This window comes from Equus caballus, chromosome 11, assembly GCF_041296265.1.
Source record: "Equus caballus isolate H_3958 breed thoroughbred chromosome 11, TB-T2T, whole genome shotgun sequence".
In the NCBI taxonomy this organism is placed as follows: domain Eukaryota; kingdom Metazoa; phylum Chordata; class Mammalia; order Perissodactyla; family Equidae; genus Equus; species Equus caballus.
Window position 1 is genome coordinate 7,562,370 of NC_091694.1, and position 10,378 is coordinate 7,572,747.

General features: G+C 61.7%; 1 protein-coding gene across 2 annotated transcripts in view; it reads right to left on the reverse strand.

The window, feature by feature from the left end:
• Window positions 1-8,989, reverse strand: part of TTYH2 (tweety family member 2) — a 41,450-nt gene extending 32,461 nt beyond the window's left edge. The window contains exons 1-2 of one of the 2 annotated variants that reach the window (XR_011422833.1): window positions 8,778-8,984; window positions 916-1,088 (exon numbers count right to left, since the gene is read on the reverse strand). Coding sequence is in view for 1 of the 2 variants with exons in the window: in XM_023652108.2 (XP_023507876.2) it covers window positions 916-1,088; window positions 8,778-8,906 (302 nt within the window). In the remaining variant the exon portion in view is untranslated. Of the gene's footprint in view, window positions 1-915; window positions 1,089-8,777 lie in introns of both variants that reach the window. The other variant, XM_023652108.2, reaches the window with a different exon arrangement.
• Window positions 8,990-10,378: the final 1,389 nt, after the last annotated feature.

The following is a 10,378-nucleotide window of genomic DNA, read 5'->3' on the forward strand; positions in this document are numbered from 1 at the left end:
GGGGGCGGGCTCTACTGGAGAAGGACCTGCAGTGGCGAGGTGAGCCACCAGGATGGGAACCCCGGCATCCCCAACCCCAGGCTCCCTGTGTCCTGTCTGCCCCTCATCTTGCTGCTGTGACAGCGGGGTGAGTCCCACTGTGGGTTCAAGGACATAATGGGCACTTAGCAATGAGGGAATCCATCTATCCCTCGAGGGACCACCCCCAAAAGCATCTCAGGGTGGAGCTGAGCCTTTTGGAAAAACCTCTGCAGACAAGAAAACAAGAAAAATACAACCGAAAACAGGGCCAATGTGTGTGTGGACACCGCCTGGGCAGCACAGGCTCTTACGCAGAGTTAGAAATCCCCCCTTCACCCTCCAAAGCAAAGAAGACCCGGCCGACGGCACTAAGAGCTGCTGATCTCGTGAGATGATGAGTTGCTTGGGGCTACAGTCAGACTTTCTCTGGCCTCACAGACCCAGGGCAGCAGGTGGGAGGGGACAAGGAGGCAGAGAGCAGAGATGCCCTGTTTGGGCATGCCACCTGGTCAACCGCTCAGGGAGCTCCCTGGGGGGCTGCCAGGCACACCGCGTCTGGACTGGGTTGGGGCACACTAGGGAGACCCCCATCACTACCCCAGGCATCCAATTCCTGTTGCTTGGCAAGAAAAGGGACAGCTTTCATGCTGGGGACAGGCTCTCCCATCGAGGGACCCAGAGCTCAGTCAGGGGAATATGGCCAGACAGCTGATGAGCCATTTGGGGTTTGTTGGGGGCTGGTGGCAGGGGAGTGGAAGGGGGTCTCTTGGTCATGGGGCTAGCCACTGGCAAGACACAGATGGTCAGGCTCCCTTTCATCCACTGTGTCCACGGAGTGGGCCCTGGGCCGGCCTCGCCCCCTGCAGACCGAGAACAGGACAGAGGGACACTCACCAGCAGATGAGCCCGGCCACCACGGCCGTCCAGGTGACGCAGCAGGAGCTGCGCCGCTTGGCCTGCACCGCGTCGTCCTGCCTGCAGCAGCACACACAGACCAGGTACGCCGTGAGGAGGATGAGGTGCAGGCCCAGGCAGACGGCGGCCACCAGCCCCAGGAACAGCAGAGACTGAAGAGGGAGAGGCCAGGGGTCAGCACTTGGTCCCATGGGGGGGTGCGGGGGAAGCGCCCTGCCCCTGGGCCCTGAGCTCCCCCTGGGGCTGTGGGTGCAGGAACCGGGACTGAGCTGTCTGTCGCCCATCCTCCCTCCTGCTCCGATTGAAGCTCCTGCTCTGGACACGGAGTGTCGGGCACCAAAATGGGTGAGGTGTGGGGAGAGATGGAGCTCAGGCTCCGGTGGGGGCCGAGGACACGAGACCAGTGGGTGGGCTGTGGTCAGCTGAGGTGGAGGTGAGGGAGGAGCTGCTCAAGGCTGGCCCCCAGGTCTGTGGCCCCCAGCCCCACATGAAGACCTGGACTGCGCTCTGCCTGAGGACGGGCTCAGAGCTGCTCAAGAGCCAACATGGGAGTGATCACCCGACAGTGAGGGCTGGGGGCGCTGAGCTGTGGGACTGAGGGAGACAGACGTCCAAGCGCAGCAGAGTATCCGAGACCTCCTGGAGGAGATGGAGCTTGAGCAGGATGTCTCAGAAGCTAAGTGGGACCTGGGACAGCCCAGGAAGGGGCAGCCTGGCACATCTCCTTCCTCTGAGCCTTGTTCGAGGTGTTGGGGTCTATCCAGAGAAACAAGAAGCCAGCTCTGTGCTGGGGGAGCAGGGGGAAGTCAGGATGTACACCTGCAGAGTCCCTTTCACTGCATCCCGAAAGGGACAGCTGAGCTCCAGGTGCCAATGGTAGGAGCAAAGCCCAGAATTCTGGAGGGGGCAGGAGGTGCCGTCTCGGGCCCGCTGAGCACCTTGGGGTGCCGCAAAGGGAGCTGCTGTCGGTCAGGAGACCCACAGTGCCACCCCCCCAACGCCCTCCACCCTCTTGATTCAGCCAGATGGGCACCAGATGGCACTAGGATTGGTGGCCGCCAGCCAGTCCTGGACCTGGCTCTATGTCAGGCTCCTGAGCTGACAGCCTCACCCTGCTTTCCACGTGCCCCCTGAGTGGTGCCCATCCAGAACCCCAGCGCTCCAGTCTTGCCTGTCAGCCAAGACCCGTATGCTGGCAGTGGCCATCGGCAGAGTAGGGGAGATGCTGGGACCTCTCCGGTCTAAGGAGGAGACAAGCCTTGTGCCGGAACACACACACCAGGAGACAACACTGAAAATCAGAGGCTGGGGTGTGTGGTCCTGAGGCCTGAGGCCACTGGGGGTGGGAGGAGCCTCACAGTGATGAAGGCACCTGCTAGCCCTGCCCTGCCCCTGTGATGGCTCGAGCTGCTCTACAGGTCACCTGGACCAACAGGCTTCTGAGCCTCAGCGACAAATGGCTGAAGTCATGGGGACAGCCCAGAAGATGGCAGGAAAGATGACTCGTTTGGGAGTAGAGAGGTGGATTTGACTTAAACTGGGGCTTTCACCTCCACCTGGGATAAATACGTCACAGGTACTGTCAGGAACCTGCCGCCCCCCTCGCCTCCCTCGCTCGGCAGCATGGATGCTAAGCCCTCTTCCAGGCAGCTGGGAAGGCCCAGGGCACCTGAACACATCACCCCTGCTGAAGGCGTCACGGGGGGGCAGGGGCGGGGGCTCTCCAGTCTGGACCACTAGACCCATCCCAAGTACTGACCCAGGAGGCCCCTGCCCTGTGAGACAGTGGAAAGGAGCTGACACCTTCCCACCCCAGCCCATGACCCTGTAGCCCCAGGCCGAGGTGAAGGGGCCAAGGACAGAACCTTGCTACTCAAAGTGGAGTTGACTGACCCACGACCCACCCACGGCACTGGCATCTTCTGGGAGCTGGTTAGAAATGCAGACTCTCAGGCCCCACCCTAGACCTAGTGAATCAGAACTGCCTCCAGAGATGATCCCAGGCCATCTGTATCCCATTCAAGTCCGGGAAGCCCTGGATTAGTGTCAGTGGAAGCTCTCCAACTTTACCCAGCAGCTTAGCCTTTTCTTCAAACAGACTCACTTAGTGGAGCCCCGATATCAGAGCCTTCTCTGATTGAGGAGTGGATGGAAATGCCATGCTTTGTCTTGGCCACCCCGTGTCAAGCCCAAGGCCCTTCTGCTAAAACCCAGGGAGCCCCTTAACAATTTGCAAACCACTGTGCAACATGCACAGTCTGTGACCTAGCAATTCCACTCCTGGAGAATTACCTTACAAAAAGGAGAGCTGGTGTCCCCACAAGATACACACACAAATGTTCACAGCACATGACACAGCAGTAAGAGCCATGGGAAACAACCCAGATGTCCACCAATGAGAGAATGGATACAGAAAATGTCTTCTAGTCATAAAATGGAATACTACGCAGCGGTGAAGAGTAAACTGTGGTTACACACAGCAATGTGGATGAACCTCACAGACGTAATGTTGGAGGAAATAAGCCAGACGCAAAACAGCAGAGACTGTATGCGTCAATTTACATAAAGTGCAAACTCAGAGAGATTAATCTGTAGAGACGGAGGTCCGGACAGGAGCTACCTTTGGGCAGGTCTCGACTGGGAGGGAGCATGAGGGAGCCTCCTGGGGATCAGGAATATGCTTTAATCGGGATGGTGTCACACACACAAGCACTGAGGTGCGTAAAAGTTTCCTGTAAGTTATCCCTACCGAAAAAACTAACAAAAACCCAGACAAACCTTTTGTATCAATTAGAGCCTGGTTAGTACCTAGACTTCTCCCGGCGACCCAGACTTCTAGCTTGCATTCTGGACAGTTCCACTCTCAGTCTATCCCCAGATGGGAACCCACTGACTCTACCATGTGTGCCCACCCAGCAAGGAAGGGCCTCCTAGAAGTGGTTAAGACATGGGTTGGTGCCATTTCCATCTCCAAACCACAGCCTGTCCCCACCCCACCTTTGTCCCTGCGGTGGGCTCCCCTATTCACGCTCTCTCAGTCCATGACAGCCTCCCGACCTCCTGCAAGTCCATCCTGTGCAGGGCCCTGGGACTCAGCAGCGGGGCCCTAGCCGGACTGCTGGCCTCAAGTAGGTTACGGAGAACGCCCGCCCAGCCCCGGGGAGGCCACGCAGGGAACGCAAATGAAACGCAAATGCGGAGGTCCTCCGTTAGCGCTTCAGCCTCCAAGTCTCCCAGGGGAGGGAGGCCAGAGTGGGACTGGAGCGGAGGGGGTTGGAAAGAGGAAGGGAGGGAGGTGGGGGAGGAGGAGGGAAGGAAGAGGAGAACAGGAAGGAGGAGGGAAGTGGAGGTCTAACCAGCAAAGCCGTGTCCCAGCCACCTTGCCTTTCTACTAGGCAATCACTTTCCTGCTCCTAATTGACACTCCAAGTCCCCATGGGTGTGGGAGGGGGGTGCAGTGTGGAAGAGGGAGATCTTGCCTTCCAGAGGGAGCGGGGATCTCTGCTCACACGCCCTCCTGCTCTGACAGACAGAGCCCAGAAAGAAAGGACAAGTTCCCACATCGCCCAGTGCCTCCTCCCCTCCAGCGCCTCCCCCTGCCCTGCAGCCGCCACCGCCGCCTGGGCTGCCCCAACCCCGTGACCACAGCCCCCACATCAGGGCTCGGGTTCCAGCCTCTCTCCTCATCAAAGTGACTTCCATTAGATCTGGTTTGTCACTTTGTAACCGAAACCCAGAGCACAAGCCAGGACCCACGCTGGGGACAGCAGGGACTGACGGGGACAGCAGGGACTGACGGGCACTCTGAGGAAGCCTCTGCTGCAGCTGGACGCCAAGGGGCTTCTGCACTAGGTGGGGGAGGAGGCAACAGCCTGAGCGTCCCTCACCCAAGACCCCAGGAGACAGTCAGACAGAGAGCCCGACTAGGGTGAGGCCAAGGGGAGGGGCGCTGGGGTACACAGTGGGAACACTTCCTGGGACCGGTAGGTGGTGGGGGACAATGTGACTGTCCGATGACCATGACTCAGTGTTCACACTGGATGAATGGGGCTTCCTCATCCCAAGTTTGGCTCCTCTCAAACCCCACAGCTGGGCTCCCCGCCTGCCCCATCCTCCTGACACTTGCCCCCAAGTCGTGGGGTGGGGGGAGGCGAGGGGAGAGGGCACGGGGAGAAGCCCTGTAGTTCTGGGTCCAGCCCCAACTCTGTCCTCTCTCTTAGCCTGAGGACACACACTAGAGACTCTCTGGGGAGTCTGTGAACTGAACTACCCAAAGTTAACATGTGACAACGCTTGCCTAAGTATAAAAAGTCCAAAACATCTCCTCTTCCTCCTCGTGCGTGTCCCAGAAGAACGGCTGGTCTCCCGAGGCCAGGAGAGGAGGGCCGGGCGGGAAGCACCCCCGAGGTTCCTGCACGCCGGAGGCAGGAACAGCAGGCCTGTGCGTGGCACTGGGCACTTACCAAGACATCTCAAGCCCACTAGCACATCAGAGTCAGGTCTCCTCCAGGGTGGATCAGGGACGGGGACAGTGGCACCAACTCCCGGGGCGAGGAGGAACCCGAAGCTTGTTCTGGGAGACACAGCTGGATGCTGTGCCAGGTGCCCTTTCTGCTGTCCCCAGCTCTGCGCAGCGGGTCCCTGGCCAGCTGGGGTCCCCTCCTTCCCAAGCCACACTTGTGGCAATTTATGCCGTGCCAGGCGGCGCTGGCCACAGGCGTTACAGCCTCTAACTCCTGCGTCCTTTCGTTATCCCTTTGAAGTCAGGATCATCTCCATCTCCGCTCCTTCTCGTGCACTAAAGGTGAGCAGACTCAGGCCGGGGGTCTGGACTGCTTCCCCCCAGACACAGCACTCGGGGCCGGGAGCTTCCTCCACCTTGGTGCTCACCTCGCTGCTCTGCGGACCCGCGGGCGACCTCCCAGGAGCCTGGTGGACGCGGGCCAGGGCCTGAGCAGGGACCCAGGATCAAATCCCCTGAGGGGTGGAAGGGTCACCATCAGGGGCTTCCCTGCTGCCCAAGACCCCAGGATGTGAGTGGGAGGCTCTGGGAGCTGAACGTGTGCAGGATTCTCCCGTTTACCAGGCGACCTGCCCTTGAGGCACCTGCATTCTTCTTCCCTCTGCCTCCCAAATCCATGCACGGCCGCCCCCTCCCCTGAGCTTTCCTCCAGGCCTGCACCTGCCCGTTTCGGTCTCCACTTAGTCTTTGGTGTACACACACACACACACACACACACACACACACACACACTGTACCACAAGCCAGCACTGTCCAGTTCTACCTGTGTTTTCCAGTCTTCCCTGATCAGGGCCTGTAGCTCTCTTTCCTCGGGGTCCTGGATTTGGACATGTTGCTGGACCTCAAGGCCAGTCTGCCTAATAATTCATATCCCTGGGTCCCACAATGTGCTATGGGACCCTCTACGTACCAAGTATGTTACATGGAATAGCTCATTTAATACTTGCAGACGAAGGAAGCAAGGCTCAGAGAGGTACAGACACCTGTCATGGACACACAGTAAGTGATAAAACTAGGATTCTAATCCAGACAGCTGGATGGCAGAGGCCCAACTCCACCTACTCAGCTGCCGCAGCACTGAACCCAGAGGCCCTGGCTGTCTTGGTCAACGTGTCACTCCACGTCTGGCACAGAGCTTGTCCCTAATCAAGTTTGCTGAATATGACTGATAGCAGAAGGTACCCAATCCATGGTGTTAAGTGACCTGCTGCCTGACTCTGGCAGGGACTGCCACTTGGGAGGAAAGGGGACGTCCAGGAGAGACCCATGGTCAGACAACAGGGGAACTTACCAAAATAGGAGCTGCCTTAAATAACACCCAGAACCAGACTTCCCCTCCAGGCCCACCACACTCATCTCCCATTCAGGGCCCTCGGGAGGCCTAAGTGGAACAGGAGGGCGGGGTGGGGCTCGTGTCAGGCTGCCCAGGAGCCGTGGCCCACCAGTAGGGGATGCCCTCTGGGGTCACTGGATGCCCAGCACAGTGTGCCAGGGTCAGAACCCTGAGAGGACAGGGCAGGGACTGCGAGTGGGTCCCTCTGGCTCAGCTGCCACCTCTCCATGGGACTGAGAGGGGTGGGGCAGGCTCAGACCCTGCCAGCCACAGCAGCTGGCCAGACAGGTGCGGTCTCTGGGGCCCAGAGGGGTACGGGAGTCCCCCAGCACGCCTCCCCACACTCGAGGTCTTCCTGGCCCAGCCTGGACTTTAGATTTCCTGCAGCGGACAGGGGAAGCTATGGCGAGAGACTCTGGGTGCAGGCTGTGGGGTGCAGGGTTTGGGGCACGCGCACACGTGCAACAACACAGCTGTCTCTGAAATCATATCCGCCCTCCTCTTTTCATGCATTCACTGGGAGCGGAAGATCCCCTCCAGCTATCCCCAGGCAGCCACATTCTCAGGGAACACCGACTTCCACAGGCGGGGCTTGGGAGAGGGCGGGGCAAACCCGCCCAGCTGCCTCCTCCATCGCTGCCAGTGGGTTCCCGCCGGACAGCAGGAGCGGGTCCTGATTCTCCCCTCCTCGGGGAAGGGCAGCTACCGTCTGCTTGAGGCCAGAGGGTGACAGGGACACTAGGGGTTATTATTAGATTCTCGGTCACCAGTGCAGTGCACACTCTCCGGGATCAGGATCCTCCGGGCCTTGCAGGAGAAAGGCCTGGCGGGGCAAGAGGTGAACAGCTGACTTCCAGCTCGGCCTCCAAGAGGCCCCACTCCTCCAGGACCAGCCCCATTCCACCCGAATGAGCCCCACACCGGGAGATCCTGCAGAGAACCCGACACTGCAGGCAGAGGCCGCCGGGGCTCAAAGTCCCCAGATGGGCGTGTAGCTCTGAACAAATGGGCCCGGCCTGGGCTTCCCAGCCCCTGCATCTTTGACCCAACAGAGAACTGACTCAGCCAGACCACAGGAGCTGGAAGCAGCCTGGCCAGACGTGAGAGGGCTGGGAGATTCTGCAGCTCTGCCTGGGCAAGAAAGTCTGGGGACCGGCCGCCCCACACACACTACTGGGTGCAGAAACCACAGAGGGAAGGGCCAGCAGAGCAGGGAAAGGGTGGAATTGCAGGGGGAGGGGAGTGGCTGGCCAAGAAGCCAAGACCTGGGAAATAGAGAGCCTAGAAGGTGTGTATGTGTGGGGGAGGTGACGGTGGTGTGACACGGCGCTGATCTGGGGCCACCTTCCTTCTCCCAAATACCCAACATGTGCCTCTGGTTCTCAGCTCACCAGAGGCAAGTCGCCCCTGCCGCCGCCCCCAGATGGGGCCCAGGCAGAGGCGTTGGCAAAGGCTCCCCGCCTGCAGGCAGGGGCTCCTGGGGCGGGGGGCGGTGGGGGGTGCTGCCGAGACGGACTCGGGAGACTCCGGTCAGTTTCTGCCCAGACTTCTCCGAGGCCACCCAGTCCCGGTAAGGGGAGCGCCCGTCTTGGAACCGCAGGAGGAAAGCCCGGGGGCGCCCCTCGGCGTCCCCACAGCTCGCGCGCTGGAATTATCCGGGTACGGGCACAAATGCTCCCACCTGGGCCCGCGCTGCCCTCCCCCTCGGCGCTCCCCTCCCCTCCCCGCCCTTCCGCCGCTTCCCCATCGCCAGCTCCACTCCTATCTGTCGAGTTTCCCCGGCACATGAGCTTCCCAGACGGGAGGGCTGTGGGCCAAGGGTCCCGGGGGAAAAGGGCTTTGAAGAGGTGAAGGGAAGGGGCTGCGGAGGAGAGTGGGAGGGGTCTGAGAGGCGGGTGGAGGGTGGCAGACTGGGGACGGGAGAAACGGTGGTGCTGGGACTTGGGGCGCCAGCCGTGGCCCGGGAATGGGGCGGCGCGGACTCACCTCCCGGTAACTCTCGTCGCGCGGGCTGAAGGTGCTGTCCACCGGCTGCAGGCGCAGGCCGAGGTGCGGGACGCTGTGCAGCCACACCACCCACCAGGGCGCGACGTACTCCACGCGCGCGGCCGGCATGGCTCGGCCCGAGTGCGCCCGCCCGCTGCGCCCGCCGCTGCCGCCGCCGCCGCCGCCACCGGCCCGGGACGCGCGCCCGCCCCGCCCTTCCAGGCCCCGCCCAGGGCCCCGCCCCTGAGCGCGCCCACCCCGCCCCCTCCGGCCCGGCCCCCTGCCCTGGGCGCGCTCTCCGGCTGCAGGCGGTCGTGCCCAAGATCCCGCAGCCTTTTTCTGGTCCGGAGTCCGTCCTGACGCCACAGGCGAAAGAGGTGGAAGGAGCAGGGAAAACAGCCCAGAAGGCTCCTGAGTCTGGACTTCACAGCAGTCCCTGGGTCCCGGGCCTCTCACGCCTTCTGCCGGATGAAGGACATAAAGTGTCAGCGAGCGCAGCGGGCAGTCTGGCAGGAGAGGTGAGGCTGCCGTTCCGAGGGCTGACGGACTGGGGACGGAAGGGAGCAACACTCAGTCCCTGGGTCACTAGTTCTCAATTCACCCCCAATCGCTTACTGAGCATCATTGTGTAAACCACGTGGACGCAAAGAGAAAGAGGACGTGGTCCTGCCCTCGCAGCGCCCGGCCCGTCTGCCCCAGCAACGACCTGGGGCCACCTGGAAGGAAGCACAGGGGCCTGAGAAAGCAGCTGGACCCTGCCCGGCAGGCGGGACCGGCGGGCCTCCCGGAGGAGGGGCCCCTCGAGCTGCGCAGAGGGGAGGGGAGGAGAGCTCTGCCAGCGCCGCAAGGGACCCGAGAGCCGTCAACTCACACACATTTCCTGAGCACCTACTCTGTGCCAGGCACTGTCCTCTCGGTGAACGAAGGCCGACGAACACGCTTGCCCGGAGGGAGGGTGCCGCGCTTCTGCGGGCGGGTGGTGGCCGTGCACACAGACGGACGGAAACCATGCGATGCGGCAGGGTGCTTCGGAGAAAAGCAAAAGCAGAGCAGGGGCAGCGGGCCTGGACGCGGTCGGGGCTAGCCGAAAATCTGAGAAAGCCTCGCGGATGCTTCGCCCAGGGCTCTGAGCGCTTACGGAAGCCCCGGGGATGAAAGGGCCACCGTCCCGCAGCTGCAGGCAGCGTGCCGTGTCGGCAGGACGCGCCGGCCGGGCCAGGACCGGGTGAGGCTGGAGACAGGGTCAGGGCAGGGTGAGACCGGAGCCCAGGAGTTAAGGGGTCGTAAGAGGATGGGGCTTGGGCTGCAGACAGGGCTCGGGCAGCCAGTCTGAGGGGTAGTAGCCCGGGCAGGGGGCGGGGGGTGGAGCGGGTAGTGGGCAGAGCCCTGGTGAGAGGACACCCGAGAGAGACCCCTCGGTTTCTGCCTCGGGGAGCAGGGTGGGTGCGGGGACCCTGAAGAGGCCTGCAACATGCATGGCTGCTGCCGCTAACCAGGCCCTTCTCAGAGATTCCGGTGTCTTGTAGTCCTGGTCACCATTCCCTGAGCCTGACTTCGGCCATGTCATCTGTGCATGCCCAGAGCTGAGGCTGAGTGGGGCT